Source organism: Phymastichus coffea, unplaced genomic scaffold (genome assembly GCF_024137745.1).
Source record: "Phymastichus coffea isolate CEN01 unplaced genomic scaffold, Cenicafe_Pcof_1.1 PCOF00026, whole genome shotgun sequence".
Lineage (NCBI taxonomy): Eukaryota > Metazoa > Arthropoda > Insecta > Hymenoptera > Eulophidae > Phymastichus > Phymastichus coffea.
The window spans coordinates 2308865-2329255 of NW_026706837.1; the positions used below are offsets into that span (position 1 = coordinate 2308865).

Here is a 20391-nt window from a genome sequence, read left to right on the forward strand (position 1 = left end):
ATCCAAATATGCTCGAACGTTTTGACCAAAATGAGCGGCTGCTCCATCCTGCTGAAACCAAGTTACATCGTAATCATCACCTGCTATCTCTCTAATTCGTTGTATTATTTGATCCCTAAGTAACTGTTCGTATGAAGCTGCAGTGAGATTACCGTCGATAAAGAAAGGGCTTACAAGAGTACCATTAAAGATACCAGCCCACACGTTCAACTTTTGTGGATATTGTGTGTGGTTTTCCAACATCCATGCAGGATTTGAGTCAGACCAATATCTGCAATTGTGTCTATTAACCTCACCATTTAAAGTGAAAGTAGCCTCATCTGAAAAAACTATATTGTATAAAAAATTAGGCTCTGCATCTATTCTATTCATCATCGTTTCGCAAAACTCAAGCCGACGATCCGGATCATCTTCATTAAGCTCCTGTACCAAATGGATTTTATAAGGATGAAAATGAATGCTTTTCAGAATTTTTCGTACGCATTCATGAGAAACGTCATGCTCATGCTCAGCTCTACGTAAACTAAGATGCGGATTTTCAATAAATGCTTGAGCAATTTCAATCTGCTTCTCCTCAGTTGCAACAGATGTTGGGCGACCAGTTCTCTGAAGATCACTAATAGTCCCAAATTCTGCGAAGCACCGTACAGCCCTTTCGACTGTAGATTTTGAAATAGGTGTTTGTCCATCTTGATTACGGAAATTATTATTGAACAGTGTGCGCACTTCAAGGTAAGATCGAACTCGATCTTCCCAACCACGCATCATCAACAAACTTATCCGTTCTCGCTCCGAAAGTTTAGCATACGCCATTTTTTTTAATTAGATAAGAATAGTACACGAATTAAAACCAAAAGAAAAACTTATGAGCTGCAAAGAAAAACGAGTTGTTCAAAAAGAAATGTTTAGAACTCTAGAATGTTTTAAACTTTAGAATGTTTTTAACTCTGGAACTTATTATGTTCGTAAACTATCAGCCGGAAATACAATCCAGGAACAACAAAAAAGATCAAATAAATTCTATTTTTTTTTGTAAATGCTTAAATAGCAAGAGTCGTTAAATTCAGGAATCCCTAACTCATATACTGTAATGCAAACTTCTGGACATTAATCTTTGTCTTTACCCACTTACAAATTTGAAATAAGTTTGAAAACGGTTTAAACAAACGTTTATTTTATCAACAATCATGTTCTTTTATAAACATTCCTTTTAACTGACTATTCTGGCTTGAAATTTCTTACTCGGGGGTTTTGGGGGTCGCTGAGTTCGAATCTACTGACAAAATTTAGATTTTATCAAATCCAAGATGGCAAATTCAAGATGGCGGATGAAAATAGAAATAGCACATTTTTGGCTGGAAATCAGTACTCGGGAGTTTTAGGGGTCACTGAGTTCGAATCTACTGCCAAAATTTAGATTTTTTTAAATCCAAGATGGCGAATTAAAGATGGCGGATGAAAATAGAAATCGCACATTTTTGGCTGGAAATCAGTACCCGGGGGTTTTGGGGGTCACTGAGTTCGAATCTACTGACAAAATTTAGATTTTCTCAAATCTAAAATGGCATTGCCATTAAACTTTCAACCTTTAAGTGAGAGGCAAGGGGACTCACGTTAATAAAGCACCCCAATCGTGAGAGGCAAGGGGATTTACGCTAATCAAGCACCCCAAAGGAAACAGATCTTACTACGTCCACGTCGTTGTTTCTGGGTAACGCAAAGAGTAAGAATAAGGACGATAGTAAGGTCATAATTTTAAAAAATGCTGTCTGAATGAAAAATTTCCCCCTCTATCGATTGCTGGTACTAAAACTGGGATTTCCAATCAAAAAAACTAGTTGACCTTGAAATGACCTTAAATGTCAAGTGGAGATTGAACGGTTGAGGGTAAATGACCTTGGAGTAAACCCCAATGTCAAACTTTTTCTGCGACCTAAGTACATACTTGAGCGTAATATTTCCCGCTCTATAGATTTTCGGTGTCAAAAATAAGGGTTCCTATTAAAAAAAAAGTTAACCTTCAAATAACCTGTAAGGTCAAGTCCAAGGTCAAATTGAAGGTCACAATTGGATTCCTTCTTCGACACATCGATACGTAAAACTTGGGGCTCCTTTCGAATCCGCTATCAAAAACAGGGGTTTCCATTAGAAAAAATGAGGTTGACCTTCAAATGACCTTAAAAATGAGGTTCAAGGTCAAATTCGAAGTCACCGTTGAGTTCCTCGTTAAGACTTACCAATGGTATGACCTTTATTTGTTTTTTTACCTCTGAACTCGCGAAATTTTTAAGAATTCATTATTTGACCTCTATTTGACCTCTAGGAGTAACCTCAACCTCAAACCTCAATACATATCCGGATGTAAAATTTCCCGCTCTTTCCGATTCCGCAATAAAAAATAGGGGTTCCTATTTAAAAAAATGCGGTTGACCTCAAAATAACCTCAAAATTGATGTTCAAGGTCAAATCCAAGGTCACCATCGGATTCCTTGTTCAAAGTTACTGTAGGAATGACCTTGACCTTTTTCAGAACTGAAGTACTTCAGAAAATATTCAGGCGTCCCGGGACTTAATTGACACCCTGTATATATATATAAACCTATCTAATGTACCGGTTTAAGTTCATTTAAGTAAACCGGCGAAGCCCCCTCCCTTTTTCCTTCCCGATTACTGCCGCCTACCCCTCGCAGGGACGAACTTCGGATATTATCGACAAAGACGCGATCCATTCGCTGACACGGTCGGGGTACCGTACTGAAGGTCTAGTCCGCCCGAGTCAGGACCACTCGGAGCTAAAAACGGTCTAACACGTGCTCGTTTTGAAGAGACATCAAAACTGTCACGTAACATTTTTACACAAAATTTGATGCAAATCCTTTGATCCATATTTTTCGATAGCAAAAAATCGCCGAGCACGCAAAATACTTATAACGTTTACGCATCTCACAACCAAACAAAAATGCTATACACTTGAAACTTGGTACAGATGTTCGGGAAGAGTGTACCAACATAACGAAAAAAAAAAAATCGATAATCGAAAGCACGTTGCCCGTGAAATTTGAAAAGTCACCTCACTTTTTGAACACACCTCGTACATATACACAGGCATGCATTTTTTCAAAATCTAACGGCATAGATCGAAAGTTCAGACAATTTTACGTTAGAAATGTCTATTCCTGATTTCTGTCCCTAATAAAAGATCAATTGAAAATAGTAAAAAAATCGTTCACTTAGGACTTAATGGGTTAATGGATTTTCGAATTTTGAGAAATTCATAAATATCCATGAGCTAGACTATTACTTCACTGAATCACTGCAACACGTTGAACTCATCAATCTGTTTACATCAATTAGCATATCAAACGGCGTCACCTCACCTATTATTTAATTGTCTTAGTACAAGAGTCTAATTTCATGACCATATAAGGAGCGTGACGTCACAGACTTATAGATCTAGATATAATAGTTTTTGCTATTTGAATAAAATATGTTAATTAAAAGTAATTCTGTTGAACGAAAGCATTTTTTATATAGATTTTAGTACATACATTTAGATTATAATAATTTCAATTGCGTTTAATTATTAAATAATATTGAATTGTAATATGCAAAGTTAATTTGTTTATTACATTGTAAATATTAATTATTAGAAAAATGCGAATACTCCAAATTCATAATGAATATCTTAAAAACATGAGTAAGAATTGGTTTCATTAATAACAGTTTAATTATAACTATTATTAATAAATAAATAATTAATAATTTATTTAAACATTAAGTTGTATATAGAAAGAAAGCCTTAATTTTGTACATAATAATAACAGCTTTAGAATTTATAAATCTTAATTAATTAATCCAGTAACTGCATTATAAGATTATAGAAAACACCCTTACAAATATGAAAATTTATTATAATTCAAATGTTATTAACTAATTTGAGTAGTTCTTGTTAGAAATTACTTCTAAAATTGATAAGCTATTAAGTTATGTAAAATTTTAGTATTGTTTTATTGTAAATATTGTAAGATTACATTAATTAACTTTATTAGTTAATAACTTTTGACGATACTATTTATGATAATTATAAATCATACTAAAACGATCAGTACCTTAATTTGTAAAGTTTACATGTTTTCAAAGTTTTGTATTAATGTTTATTCACTTGTAAATTTAGAAAATATATTTCTCAAAAATTGCGAATAATCGCAATAATAATTCTCGAAGATTCGAAGAGAACTTCCCTGCGAAAATAGGCGGGAAAATCTGTGTATAAATACGCTGATTGTTGCATAGGCTAGCATTCACTTCAACCCTTGCAAAGTGAGCGCATGAGATTGAATAAACTTGGCTAATACCTAAGTTATTTCTCTTATTGTAATTAACTGAGAAAATCCTCTCCTTTCCTATTATAATTCATGCTTGACTTATAGAACACTTCGCGCTATAAGAAACTTGGGCTGAATTATTTCCTTTATAAGAAAGACTTTAGCTCTGCTTATGGGACAATTCGTACCGTAAGAAACTAGGGCAAAGTCTGTCTTTTCCTTGAGAATTTTACTTACATACATATATACTTCAATTGTTCATTTATTTCATTTTAATAATTAGAGTAAATTTGAAAGAAATGAATTCTTACTCATTAACGCGACAAGACCACGAGAGTACGAGCTATTAAATAAATTACAAGTGATACGAACATCACAAGTTTATTGCTAAAAATGGCAGGCCGAACCGAACAGCGAATTTGCATAAAATTTTGCTTTAATTTTGGTGAAAGTTGTGTCGGAACTAATGTAATGTTGCAAAAGGCCTTTAACAATCTTGACAGTGAAAACTTCCATCAGAACCACGGCTGTAAAAAGCCCGTTAAAGTCGAAGCAATATCAAGTCAATGTTAGTTGTTTTTTTTCGATTATAAGAGCATTATGCACCAGGAATATGCTCCTACAAGCCAGATAATCAACAAAGAGTACTACGTTAAAGTATTGTAAATATTGCGTTATGCCGTTAGGAGAAAACAATCATAACTTTGAGAAACCAGTGGTTGGCTTCTTCATGACGAAAATGCTCCAGTGCACTCATCAAATCTTATGCATCAGTATTTATTAAAACACAGTGTTGCGTAGGTCAGTCAGCCTCCAATACAGACCTGAAATAGCTCCCTGTGACTTTTGGCTGTTTCCTCGATTGAAAATGCCATTTTAAATGGCTTAACATTGGTCTGACGATAAAGAGACTGTTGAAACTAATGTGACAAATACACTAATTATAAGTGATACATACATCACACCTGGGTAGAGCGAGTTTAACCGACTGATTTTCTTTAAAAAGTTGATACCACAATCACAGATGGGTTGAGCAATTTCAGCATTGATGTACCTTATACCTACACACCCTCACAACCCCCAGAAACCATCCCTTCCAACCCCCAAGCAGGCTAACTTACCTACCACTGGGTAGACCGAGTTTAGCCGACTGATTTTCTTTAAAAAATTGATACCACAATCACAGATGGGTTGAGCAATCTCAGCACTGATGTACCTTATACCTACACACCCTCACAACCCCGAAAAACCACCCCTATCAAATCCTTAGCAGACTAACCTACTTAACTCTGGGTAGAGGGAGTTCAATCGACTTCTTAAATTCTTTAAACTCTATACAGACAATTAAACGCACAAGATTCTGATTCAATTTTTCAATTTTTTATATCATGAAAATAGGGACATAAAAATTTTTTTTCCTTTTTATCTCTTATAACTGTAAATCAATTAATTTCTGACCGAGCAGTCAAATCTAAAACTATTTTAAATAAATGTTTCGATTGGATCAATGGCAATTTTACATAATTCCAACTGTGCCGTAATGTGATATGACCCTTTCTGGTGTAGTTACCCTACCCACCCCCTTGAATTTGAAAACGAGTAACAAATCCTTATTCGAAGATATTATTGAACATTTTTCTTTAGATTAAGCCTTGTAAGAGTTTCTATTATAGAGTCATATAAAATCTCATTTTTTCAGTAACTTTATACTAACGTAAATTGAGGTGTATTAAAACATAAAATACTCAGAGAACGAAATGATTATAAATTTATTTTGTGCCTTTCAAAGTTTTTTCATTATTATTCTTCATCACCTAATTCTTGCTTAACTTTGTTAAAGTCAAACTCTTCTCCAGTTGCTCGTTTAAAGATATTAAGCACATCTAAACAAGTTGTTTCGAAATGAGTAGTAGCATCGTAACTGGTGGAAATAAAAAGTTGATTTGTGGTTCCATCATCTAGAGGTTGCAAATAATCTGAAATGTATATAAATTTTTGTTTAATGGATCCTAGTAAGTCTAGTCCAGGTTTTATTTCTATTTCAGGATTAGTCGTTTCTACAGTTGTCGAGACCATGGCAATGAACCATCCTTTTGCTGCCACTTGGTGTGTATATGAAATGAGAGAAACGTAAATATCTGAACTACGATTAACCTGTTAAGAAAAATTATTTTTATTAGCGATTCATTAAAAAATAATTGTACTTGTATAGTATCATACATATAGCTTTTAAACCTAGTAGTTATAAAATCAAACCACCTTTGTTAAACGCTTTTTTTACAAAATAGATTTATTAATTGTGCTAAAAAATGTCATTCTTCAATAAGAATGATAAGAGTAATTTATTATTATTCTAAATAAAGAAATACATATATCAGACTGAAAAAGTAAATAATTGTTTAATTCTTTCATTGAAATAGCAATATATTTAAGGGAATAGTGTTGAACACATTATCATACGATTCTTTAATTCCGTTTTGCCTTAAAAAAATTGCACAACAAATTAAAATTCAGGACTATTAATAAAAAAATGGATATTTTCTGCTATCGGTCACGAAAAATATGCTGTTGACAGTGTAGATGATGTAGTAGGCGAAAATCAATTTTATTAATATTATTTTATCTTACTATTTAGTGTTTGTTTAATCAACGCCTTTTCTTCTATAATAATCTATAGGGGTTGAGCTAAGGTAATTGGAGTTCAAGGGTCTAGGCTTATGTAGTCACAGATTACAAAGAAATTTTGATTACAAAGACGGTTGAGCTGTTTTAATGTTATTGCAAAACTGCTAAAGTACTTAAATCGAATTGATGATATCTCGACGAAAAAAAAAGGAAACTCTAATCTGATAAATGGGGTTTCATTGACAAAAGTATTGTTTTATCATAACACGACATATTTTTGGAAAAAAAATTTATTTAAAGTATTACTTAACCACGAGCATAAATGCATGTTTTATTATATTTACATCTGAATGTAACGGCGGGCAATTTTTTTTCTCCTTCCTCTTTCTCCTTCGAACTGTTCAAAGTTGAGAATAAGAAATGAGATTCTTTATCTTGTAAGAAAACGAAGTTAAAAATCCTCGCTTGCAAAATATTTCTGAGAGTTTTCTATCTTGTTATCTCTCTTGCTTCTTAGCCTTCCGCCTGGGCCTGAAAGCATTAAAACACAATCTGTTTCCCGTTTACAAAAACTTTCCTTTTTTTTGTAAGCATGACGAACGTGAAACTATTTTTGTCAAAAAACATGTTTCAAAATACAATTGTAAAAACTAATAGTGCAATATTAAAATTGGCTAAATTACTCTTTACAACTTATACTAACTATATTACTTTAAACTCTGCCCTGTATTTTCTCGTTAAATAAATAGAAATAATCTATAGTTTAAACCAAACATTTGAACTTGAAAAGAAACTGCATTGAACTATAATAAGACCTTTTTATACTTAAAATCTCAACATATAGACACACACACACACACACACGCCTTTTCATGTACTTTCATGTATAATGTATATATTTTTAAGTAAAATAGTTATATTAATATAATGTTTAAATATCAATCGAAATGACATAGTTTAGACAAATGAACTCTATTAAAATAAATTTTGCATAGTTAAATAATGTAAAAGCTTTGCGCGTCTTGTTATTAACAAAGACATAACGAAATATAAGAAAACAATACTCGAAGAGCCATCTCTCGTCGAACAGGCCCAGGTTTACGAGCTTATCTTGGACAAGAATATCGAAAGACCAATCCGAAAAATTGGAACTAATTTCATAGTCTCCTGCAGCATGAGCCCTAAGAAGGGATTTTACTTCTACCACCTTCCAAGGGTTTAAAAGGCCGTGCACGCCCCTGGAAGAGGGTACTAGGAAACTCACTCTGGAGCTCCACTACCAAGCAGCCAACAGTCCTCAACCGTAAAGAAACTAAGAAGCCGAGCATCAGAAAGAGGACCTAGCCAATTTTTCAAAGTATAAAAAAAAACACAAATACACTAAGCTTATAAAAACGTGAAAATCGAGTCAGTGATAAAGAAAAAAATCAAAAGTTGGTAACTGTCTTAAATAATTTCTAGTTCTCCTCTAAACACTATCTTTTTCAATTAGATATCCGCTAATTCTGATTTCAGGATTCTAGAGAATTTTCTATTAGTTTCATATACAGGGTATCCCATTTTAAAGGAACCACCCCGAAATTTTCGACGGTTGGCGTTGTACAAAAAAGTTGTTCTGACAACAGTTGTTTGGGACAATGGGGGCAACCTTTCTGTGAAATCCGATTTGACTTTGAGAATTATTTTAAAGGTCATTTGAAGGTCAAAGTCATTTTTTGAATAAGAACCCATATTTTTGATCCCGGATTCGAAAAGAGCGGAAAATTCTACGTTTAGATAACGTATTATGTGTGGGGTTCGGTTAACCCCCCTCCCCTCGCCTAAGGTCATGTAGGGGTCAAATTTATGATTTTCTTCATCTATGCACAGGGATGATCGGGCAAGGGTAAGGTTAATTGTAATAATCCAATAACTCCAATACCCAATAACTCGATAACCCCAATATATAACCCGATAACCCCAATAATTCAATAACCCCAATATCCCAAAAAAATTGTAGGGTCAAACAACAGTGACCTTTAGCTTAAACTTTAGGTTGATTTTCAAAGTCGACTTCATGTATTCAAAGCCTTCATGAGAAGTGTCATTTTCCATTTTGTGGGATAACATGTTATTTCCATTCTTTTTTCTGTTGTAATTCCGGACAAGCCTACAAAGTTTCAACTAAATTGTTTAATAACACTTTTTTAGTATTGTTTATGACAATAGTGATTCGCGAACAGTCCTCAGGATAGTTCAAGTGTAATTTTCTTAGTCGACTTAAAAGGACGGAATATGCCGGATTATTCAAGAAACGAAATTGTTGATATTCTGTTGTCTCTGGGGGCATGTCAAGGCCGATATCGTGCTGCGGCAAGGTATTGCCGCCAAAATTACCCAGGGAGGCTTCACTACCCGAACCACGTGAGAATCCGAATCATCGAGCAAAGAGAGAGACGTCGACCCCGGATACGCAGAAATCTTCGTCGCATTATGATGTCGAACAACGATGATCCATGAATTCTCGTCGTTTTAGCAATGGTTGATTTGGATCATCATATCTCGTTGCGTGAAATTCAGAGACGTACTGGAATCCCAAGATCAACAGCCGCTAGATTTTTGCGGCTGTACAGATTTCATCCGTATCACAAAACTTTGACTCAAGCTTTGATGCCAGATGATCTCCGCCGCAGACTCGAATTCTGCAATTGGGCACAAGCAAGGATTCGTGAAGATACTGAATTTTTCAGATACGTCATGTTTTCGGACGAAGCTACATTTCGTGGTAATGGGCAACGCAATCGCCATAACAATCATTATTGGTCTATCCAGAACCCTCATTGGGTACGTCATGTTGATAATCAGCATAGATGGAGCCTCGTAGTTTGGTGCGGTATAATAAATGGTTATCTGATAGGACCTTATTTTTTCGATGGGAATGTCAACGGCGCAGCATATCTTGATTTCCTGCAGAAAGAATTACCAGAATTATTGGAAGATGTGGACTTGGAAACCAGAAGACGATTATGGCTTCAACAGGATGGTGCACCGTGTCATCGCTCACTAATGGTTCGTCACTTCTTGAACCAACGATACCGAAGACGATGGATAGGCATTGGTAGTGACATTACTGAGTGGTGTTCAAGATCACCAGATCTGACAATTCCAGATTTCTTTTTATGGGGCTATTTGAAAAATGTTGTTTATGCACAACAACCAACAACACGGCAAGATATGATGCAACGCATCATACAAGCTTGCAGAGCTATTCCGCGTCACGTTTTGATGTCCACAGTTGAAAATTTTGAACGTAGAATTCAACACTGCATAAATTTGAACGGAGGTATTTTTGAACATCTTATGAGATAAATGTTTGTGTTACAATCTTGACCATAACTCTATCTGTAGTCAACGTTTTGTCTTGATCGGCTGAGCATTCCCACCTTGCCTTCATTAGCTGGGTAATCAATACCTTGCCTTCATTGGCTGGGTAATCAATACCTTGCCTTCACTGGCTGGGTAATCAATACTTTGTCTTCAGTGGCCGGGTGATCGATACCTTGCCTTCACTGGCTGGGTAATCAATACCTTGCCTTCATTGGCTGGGTAATCGACACTTTACCTTCACTGCCTGAGTAATCAATACCTTGCCTTCATTGGCTGGGTAATCAATACCTTATTAACCTTACCCTGGCCCCGGTGGGATGGGGGGGGGGGGGTGAACCGCTCCCCCAACATAATACTTTATCTAAACGTAAAATTTCCCGCTCTTTTTGAATCCGGGATAAAAAATGGGGGTCCTTATTCAAAATATCTCTTGGTTATTGGGTTATTGGGGTTATCGAGTTATTGGGTATTGGAGTTATTGGATTATTACAATTACCCTTACCCTTGCCCGATCATCCCTGTGCATAGATGAAGAAAATCATAAATTTGACCCCTACATGACCTTAGGCGAGGGGAGGGGGGTTAACCGAACCCCACACATAATACGTTATCTAAACGTAGAATTTTCCGCTCTTTTCGAATCCGGGATCAAAAATATGGGTTCTTATTCAAAAAATGACTTTGACCTTCAAATGACCTTTAAAATAATTCTCAAAGTCAAATCGGATTTCACAGAAAGGTTGCCCCCATTGTCCCAAACAACTGTTCTCTGAACAATTTTTTTGTACAACGCCAACCGTCGAAAATTTCGGGGTGGTTCCTTTAAAATGGGATACCCTGTATATAATTATTTTTTGTTTTTGGGATGCAGAATAACTAATCAAGGATATGGTCCCGAATTTTTATAATAAAGATTAATAATCCAAAGTAGTGAATAAAAATTTGGAAAATTCTATGAATAGAATATATTAATTACATATGAATTTAATATTTACTACCTGTATAATGCAATAATTTTTTACTTATGATTCAGCAAAGCAATTTTTCTTCACATTGATGCACAAAGTCACAATGTATGTTGTGCAAAAGTATTGTGAACGAACTCAATTGTTTTTAATACTACAAAGTTCACAATTTCTTCAGAAGAGTCCTTCATACTCTCGAGGGAAATGTTTCTGTACTGACTGCTTAATACTTTTAGGTGTTTTAATTTTTTTAAGCAGGAATTTTGAATTCATTTGAATGTGGTCTCTTCAAATCCTCGTTTCTTTTGGTAATTCATTGCTATAAACTTATGTACAACTAATAGTCTTTTATTAGTACAACGAAAGTCTTTCAATTTTAAATATTTATCAGGATTGAGGATTGAGTAATTTGAAAATTTTGAAAAAGTTGACAATGGTACGTCTATGGGGTGCCATAGTAAGCGGTGCTACCATTTTTTACTTTTTCTTATATAATAACTAATATCTTGTATAATACTAAAATAATTTTACCTGATCCGATTTGTCAACACATCCTGTATGAGCATTAAAATTTGACCACTTAAAACCATTAGACGGCAAGCTATAGTCTTCAACTAAGCATATTCCTGTTTTCTCTCTACTTCAAGTAAAACAGATAGATCATGAAAATTTGATAAAAATTCAATTGGTTTTTCATCTACCCATTTCAATTACCTGATATCCTCCCTCACTTGACGTATGATATTCACTGAATTCCATCTTCATGTCAATATATTTTTCTTAATTTTTCGGAAGACCTTTTCTGTCATTCCTAATTGTCCTACAGGTTGGAAATCCAGCTTTCAATAATGTTATCATCTTGTGACACTATTCTTTAAATTTAACGCGTTTTGGGAAAATATACTTTTTAATAATTCCCATGAGCTTTGCAAGGGCCCGTGCCGAAGCGCCGTACAGTGTAGAAAAATGGACAAAAGTGAGCTGCGGCTCAATTTTCAACCGATTTCGGTAAAAAAAATTTCAAAATACTCGGGAGGATGTCTGCTATCACATAAGACTGCGATATGTACGATTTCTTACTTTTACATACCCCTACGACCCCTATAAACCATCCCTGTAAACCCCCGAGCAGGCTAACCTACCTAACCCTGTGTAACGGTCTTATCTATGAGCTTGTGACGGTGTAGGCCTGTCATGGCCTGCACCGTGTGCTTATCTCCTTCTCCTTCCCAGGCAAAGGCGCACGGCTGGCATCAAACGCACGTTGTTTTCACGTGCCTGATGCCTGCCTTTTTATTTTCAGCAACGCACGAGAGTGGAAGGCGAAGCCGTGGACGCGACGACGCGATCGGACATTGAGAGTGCGAGAGAGAGAGAGAAACTATAGTCTAGGTTGGGCTTGGCGCGCGGCACTTGTCGCGACCGGCATTGCCGCGTGCCGCCGATTAGGAGGCGAGTGGTGAGAGAAGGCGTGAGAAGCCGGCTCTCATGCACTCGCGACAGTGAGTTATGCGACGCACGCGAGAGTAATCGGCCGCATGAGTTAGTTGGTGACCATCGCTGCGAAGCCTGCGCCCTTTGTTCGGGAAGAAGTTGGTATTCCTCGACAGATTGGCCGGACGGGATCTTCTCTGCCAGCGACGCGGCAGTCAGGAGGTTTCCTGCAAGAAACCACCATCAGGACGGTACCCGGCTGGTTCTTCTGCCAGATCACCGGCTGCACAGCAGCCAAGGGTTTTCCTGCCAGGCCGCCGGTGGGACATCTTCCAGATTGCCGGCGACAGCGACGTCCGCCGAAATTGGTCAGGTCATCCATTCCTCTCTCTCTTTATATCTCTCCTTTTCTCGGCGATTCTCACGGTTCGCGTTGCTACGCCAGGATTTCCCGAGCCGGCGTAGTTTTCGGCAGTGTGTAATTTAAGTAGTTGTTTGAGCCGGTTAACGAGGTGACATGGCGCTAACGTGCCGATCATCTCGTTTAGACTAAGTTTGTGCGTTATTGCTAATAAGTGATTTGTACTCTCGTCGGCACTCGAGGTAGTGCGTTTGTAATAAACGGTTTGTTAACGAGTTGTGTGTGTGAAATCATTTTGCCTGTACTTCTCTTTCCTGCTTTGCTTGGAGCGATACACCGCCTCCCTTGCCTTCCCCCTTTATAAATAATTGGTAATAGTGGTGAATTTATCGGCATTGTACGCCGACGCTATTACAAGCTAGTCTATTATTTCACTGAACCACTGCAACACGTTAAACTCATCAATCTGTTTACATCAATTAGCATATCAAACGGCGCCACCTCACCTATTATTTGATTGTCTTAGTACAAGAGTCTAATTTCATGACCATATAAGGAGCGTGACGTCACAGACTTATAGATATAGATATAATAGTTTTCGCTATTTGAATAAAATATGTTAATTAAAAGTTATTCTGATGAAAGAAAGCATTTTTCATATAGATTTTAGTACATACATTTAGATTATAATAATTTTAATTGCGTTTAATTATTAAATAATATTTAATTATTAAATAATATTGAATTGTAATATGCAAAGTTAATTTGTTTATTACATTGTAAATATTAATTATTAGAAAAATGCGAATACTCCAAATTCATAATGAATATCTTAAAAACATGAGTAAGAATTGGTTTCATTAATAACAGTTTAATTATAACTATTATTAATAAATAAATAATTAATAATTTATTTAAACATTAAGTTGTATATAGAAAGAAAGCGTTAATTTTGTACATAATAATGAAAGCTTTAGAATTTAGAAATCTTAATTAATTAATCCAGTAACTGCATTATAAGATTATAGAAAACACCCTTAGAAATATGAAAATTTATTATAATTCAAATGTTATTAACTAATTTGAGTAGTTCTTTTTAGAAATTACTTCTAAAATTGATAAACTATAAAGTTATGTAAAATTTTAGTATTGTTTTATTGTAAATATTGTAATATTACATTAATCAACTTTATTAGTTAATAACTTTTGGCGATACTATTTGTGATAATTATAAATCATACTAAAACGATCAATAACTTAATTTGTCAAGTTTACATGTTTTCAAAGTTTGGTATTCATGTTTATTCACTTGTAAATTTAGAAAATATATTTCTCAAAAATTGTGAATAATCGCAATAATAATTCTCGAAGATTCGAAGAGAACTCCCCTGCGAAAATAGGCGGGAAAATCTGTGTATAAATACGCTGATTGTTGCATAGGCTAGCATTCACTTCAACCCTTGCAAAGTGAGCGCATGAGATTGAATAAACTTGGCTAATACCTAAGTTATTTCTCTTATTGTAATTAACTGAGAAAATCCTCTCCTTTCCTATTATAATTCATGCTCGACTTATAGAACACTTCGCGCTATAAGAAACTTGGGCTGAATTATTTCCTTTATAAGAAAGACTTTAGCTCTGCTTATGGGACAATTCGTACCGTAAGAAACTAGGGCAAAGTCTGTCTTTTCCTTGAGAATTTTACTTACATACATATATACTTTATTTGTTCATTTATTTCATATTAATAATTAGAGTAAATTTGAAAGAAATGAATTCTTACTCATTAACGCGACAAGACCACGAGGGTACGAGCTATTAAATAAATTATAAGTGATACGTACATCACACCTGGGTAGAGCGAGTTTAACCGACTGATTTTCTTTAAAAAGTTGATACCACAATCACAGATGGGTTGAGCAATTTCAGCATTGATGTACCTTATACCTACACACCTTCACAACCGCCAATAACCATCCCGTCCAACCCCCAAGCAGGCTAACCTACCTACCAATGAATAGACCGAGTTTAACCGACTGATTTTCTGTCAAAAATTGATACCACAATCACAGATGGGTTAAGCAATCTCAGCAGTGATGTAGCTTATACCTACACACCCTCACAACCCCGAAAAACCACCCCTATCAAATCCTTAGCAGACTAACCTACCTAACTCTGGGTAGAGGGAGTTCAATCGACTTCTTAAATTCTTTAAACTCTATACAGACAATTAAACGCACAAGTTTCTGATTCAATTAAACTTATACGAGGTTAGATCAAAAAGTAAGGTGAATTTTTATTTTTCTCAAAAAATATTTATTTATTTTATCTCCTTCAAAGTAATCCCCCTCGGATATAATGCACTTGTTCCAACGCTTTTTCCAATCCTCAAAGCATTTCAAAAAATCATTTTTTGTGATCTTGTTTAGTTCATCCTTCGATCCCGTCTTTATCTCCTCAATCGTGGCAAAACGCCGTCCTTTCATGGGCCTCTGCATTTTTGGGAACAAGAAGAAGTCACAGGGGGCCAGATCTGGGGAATACGGTGCCGGTGGCATCGTTACTGTGTTGATTTTAGCCAAAAATTCGCGCACAAGCAACGATGTGTGAGCAGGGGCGTTATCATGGTGCAAAAGCCAATTTTTATTTTTCCACAAATTCGGACGTTCCTGGCGGATTGCTTCGCGCAAATTGCGCATAAGTTGCAGGTAATATTCCTTATTTACTGTTCTACCCTGTGGCAAGAACTCATGATGCACCACGCCCCTGCAGTCAAAGAAAACTGTAAGCAAAACCTTTACATTTGATCGAACTTGGCGTGTTTTTTTTGGTCTTGGTGTACCATAATGCCTCCACTGGGACGATTGAGTCTTAGTCTCGACGTCATAACCGTATACCCATGTTTCGTCACCTGTTATAACCCTGTTCAGTAAATCTGGATCATCGTTGACGTCATTCAGTAGCTCTTGGGCGATGCTCATGCGACGTTTCTTTTGGTCGAAATTGAGCAATTTCGGAACAAACTTCGCTGACACACGGCTCATGTCTAAAACACTCGTCAAAATTGATTGGCACGAACCAAATGAGATGCCAATATCATCAGCAATTTCTCTAATGGTAATTCGACGATTTCCCAACACTATTTTCTTCACTTCTTCAACATTCTCATCAGTTGTTGATGTGCTGGGGCGTCCAGAACGAGGTTCGTCGTCGGTGTCTTCTCGGCCTTCTTGGAAGAGTTTATATCATTTGTAAACATTTTTTTGGCTTAAAGTAGACTCACCGTATGCTACTTTCAGCATTTCAAGTGTTTTGGAACATTTGATTCCGTTTTTCACACAAAATTTAATGCAAACTCTTTGATCCATGTTTTTAGACAGCAGCAAATCGTGGAGCACGCAAAACACTTCTAACCTTGATGCCTCTCACAAACAAACCAAACATACTACAAAGCTGAAATTGGTAACGTATGTTCTAGACGAGTGTACCGACATAACCAAATAAAAAAGTCGAAGATCGAACGGACGTAGCCCGCTAAATTTCAAAATTCACTTTACTTTTTGATCACACCTCGTACTTCTCAATCATAATACCTTCTTACTTTAAATCTGCTGAATGCTAATATACTTTAAACTAAAATCTAACAGCTTATTATTAATCTTAACAAACTTATGAATTATCTTATTTTTAACATTTTTTTATTTAATTAATTTTTTTGTTGATTATGCCATAATCTTTAATAAAATCATAAATGGTGACTGCTTTTGGATATCGATTAATATTTATTCGATGGAAGCTTCTTTACCGCGGCAAGGCATCAATCTTCAAAAAGGTTTTTTTGTTTCTTTTTTTGGTTTTTGTTTTTTTTTTGTTTTTTTTTGTTTTTTTTTTCTTCTTATTTCTTTTAGTGTTTGTTAGGTGTTTTAATCAAGTGTTAGAAAAACTTTTATTTCGGGAATCAAATCTTTATTATCTTTTTTTTTGTACAATTCTTATAAAACTTAGTAAGGGATCTGACTCTACTAATAAGTAATGCGCTATATGTTTGTTTGTTCCAAATCTATTCATCATTCAACTATGTGCAGCTAGTGTATGCGTTGTTTCATACTTTTCCGATTTGAGGGTGGTATAGCGTATTCAAGACATTGCCACCCCTCTCTCTGGGCGCGACGGGACTCTAGTTGCCCCAACGTCTTCTGAGTCGGAAGCACGCAGCGTACAAATCTTACGAGATTTGCTTGACCTGGTACCACTACCCCGCAGAGGCCAACCCAAATTGGGATGTCAGAAGGGAGACTCAGCCAGGACAACCAGAGGAAGATTCCTAAGACGATCAACCAACTAAGTCCCCCCTCCTAGGCTAGCGTTCGAAAAACATCCCACCCTGCGTACCTGTATTAAGGGATTTCTCCCACGACTCACAGGTCCATCGCTTCGACATACCAAGGTACGTCTCCCCATTGCGTTTCGGTCATTCCCGCTCACGCTGGTGGGTATCCGTCATTCGAAAGGTTGTTATTACTCCGTTTTGTCCCAAAGTCAGATCTCGCTTTATAAAGAATGGTTTTATGGCTTGGCTGATACTGATGTTTGCTCTTTCAATTTGGTTTTTGACTGTTATGTCAGGGCGAGGTCTCGTCTAGCCGACAAGGCGACTCCCCAGGCAGTTTTCAGTATTCTTGCCTGTTATGCCACGCATTCGGTTCAAAACTCTGTCGTTGGGTCAAAACGGGGTTCATCGCGTTCAAGTATTCAAACTTCAGAATTTAGTTCTGAAGTTGATGTTCAAAAATTATCGTTCAAAATTTCAAGCTTTATGAGCTTGTCTGGGTTCAAAAATTAGATTATTGTGCGAGTTTTTGTCCTTTGGTTAGGGACCTTGTAAGAAACGGCATCTTTCTACCGTAGTTTGTAACTACATTTCTTCGCTTCCTCCTCTTTATGGGTGCTCCTTCCCTGGGCTCTATGACTTTTCTAGCAAAGTCTCTAAAGGCTTTGTAGATTTTCCTGCTGGATACTAGGGCTGATTCTGGGCAAGGCCATATGTGGCCTTCTTTTTCAACAGCCTCTATTAATGGCTTTCTTAGTTCCCTTAATTCTTCGCAGTTAAAGAGAATATGGCTTTCGCTTTCTATTTCTCCACAGCTACACAGTTGGTCTTCGCATAATCCTCTTTTATGGAGGTATGACTTAAAAGCACCATGTCCAGTCATGAACTGTACTGTGTAGTGGTTGGGGTTTAGCCACCTCTTCTTTAATCTATCTTTGATTACTAGGAAATAGCAGTACGTTCTCCTGCCATTTGTGGCTGACTGCCATCTCTCTTGCCATACCCTTTCGATTTCATCGTTGATGAGTTGTATGGCTTTCGAGATTTTTAGTCTGCCCGATCGAAGTTCCTCCGATTTAATTCGGATGCCGTGCATTTTAATCGATCTCCCTTTCCTGACGCAGTACTTTGCAACTCTTGCGTCAAGCTCTAGAGCTATCGGTCGGGAGGCTGCAAGCACGTGTGCTGCTTCATGAGAGATCGATCTGTAGGCTTTGAGTGTTTTGCAGAGAACCGATCGTTGCAGTCTTTCTAAAGCAGATTGCTGTTTGATGTTGGTCCTTTGCCACCAGCCCGCAGCGGCATATGTAACTTTCGATACTAAGAAGCCATTATATATCTCTTTCATAGAATTGAATTTTAGGCCCCAATTTACTTTTGCTATTTTGCTTAGCTCGAAGTAGGTACTGTTGCAATCTTGAATCACGTTTCGAATATGTTCTTCCAATCGGAAGCCTTTCGAGATTGTGATTCCTAGGTACTTGACTGTTTTGTGCGTTCTAATGTTGTCTTTCCCAATTTTGACTGTAGGGTTCCTACTCTCGCTTAGTTGGCCTTTTAGCCATATTAGTGCTGACTTTTGTACTGCCAAGTTCATTTTGTCAGACTTGCACCAGTCCATCATTATATTAATGATTTCTTGGACTTGTCTTTCAAAGTCAATGCGTGTTTTTGCCTTAATGATAGGAAGCACATCGTCTGCGTAGGCTAGTACTTCGTATCCTGCGTCCCTGATTGACCGGAATGGTTTGTCAAAGATGACGTTCCAGCCTACCGGTCCGAAAACTGAACCCTGGGGGCACCCCTTCGTCACTGTTTTCAGTGTTTCTTCGAAGTGTGCATATATGCCCACTTCTCGATCACTGAAGTAACTCTGGAGGAGCTTATAGATGTATCTCGGGCAGTTTCTTTCTTTCAATTGGGAGAGCAGGCTTGGCCACCATAAGGCATCGAATGCTCCTGAGACGTCCAGTGGAATAGCGGCTACGTACTTGATCGACGGATCAGATTCTGCCTCTTCTACTATTTCATATAGTCTTCTGATGGCGTCCTCTGTGGATCTGTTTGCCTTAAAGGCAAATTGATCCTCCGAAGACCAGTCCGAGCTGTCTAGAATGTTGGAAATTCTTTGAATCACAAGCCTCTCGAGTGTCTTCCCGGCTATGGGGAGTAGACATACGGGTCTATATGATTTAATCTCGTTCTCGGGTTTTTCAACCCCTTTGAGCAACGTGATTAGCATTCCACTTTTCCATCTTCTGGGGAACACTCCGCATTTTAGGCAGGCGTTAAAAAGTCGTGTCAGTTCCTGGTGTAATGGTTTTGCGTTAACAAGCATTTCCGACTCTATTCTATCTTTGCCTGGTGATTTCCCTGCCTTGTTCGCTTTAAGGGCCATTTCAACTTCCCTTATTAGGAAAGGCTTTGCGTTGCCGGTTACTGGAACCTCCCGCATATCTCTGCGAATCTTTGCATGTGTATCATTTTTGCAGCGTGGGTCGTCATCAGGCATTAATTCTTCTAGTATAGTCATGCTTGTTTCTTTCCAATCTTTTGTGACAGAACCATTACAGTTAACCGTGCACATTGCTTTTGAGATTCTGACTTTGTTGGATGCTCGTTTGTATGGATACGCCCAAGCCTTCTTTTCGCTTTCGATAGTGCAGAAGTCTCTCCAGCTGTTGTTTTTGGCTTTTTTAATAGCCATTGTATATTCAGATTTCATTTGACTCAATTTCTCAAGTGATCTCTGGAGGGCTTTCCTTTGTTTCCTATTCGATCCTTCCTTGTCTTTCAGAGCGACGATTTTGCGTTCTTTTTGTATCGCTCGCTTCTTACTTCGCAAGTCAGGGTTCCACCAGGGTAGAGAGCGCGTTCTTCTCTTTTTGGGTGGAATAGAGTTCCTTGCTGCCCTTACTAAGACCTCTTCAAGTTTTGAAACATATGTTTCAATGTCTTCAGAGGATCTCAAAGGGAGTTTAGCTA

General features: G+C 37.0%; 1 protein-coding gene across 1 annotated transcript in view; it reads right to left on the bottom strand.

Annotated features, from left to right (window-relative positions):
* Window positions 1-6075: 6075 nt before the first annotated feature.
* Window positions 6076-20391, bottom strand: part of LOC131675575 (rab GDP dissociation inhibitor beta) — a 259622-nt gene continuing 245306 nt past the window's right edge. Inside the window, exon 4 of the mRNA XM_058954602.1 lies at window positions 6076-6479. Coding sequence (XP_058810585.1) covers window positions 6126-6479 — 354 coding nt within the window. The 3' untranslated portion in view covers window positions 6076-6125. The remainder of the gene's footprint in view (window positions 6480-20391) is intronic.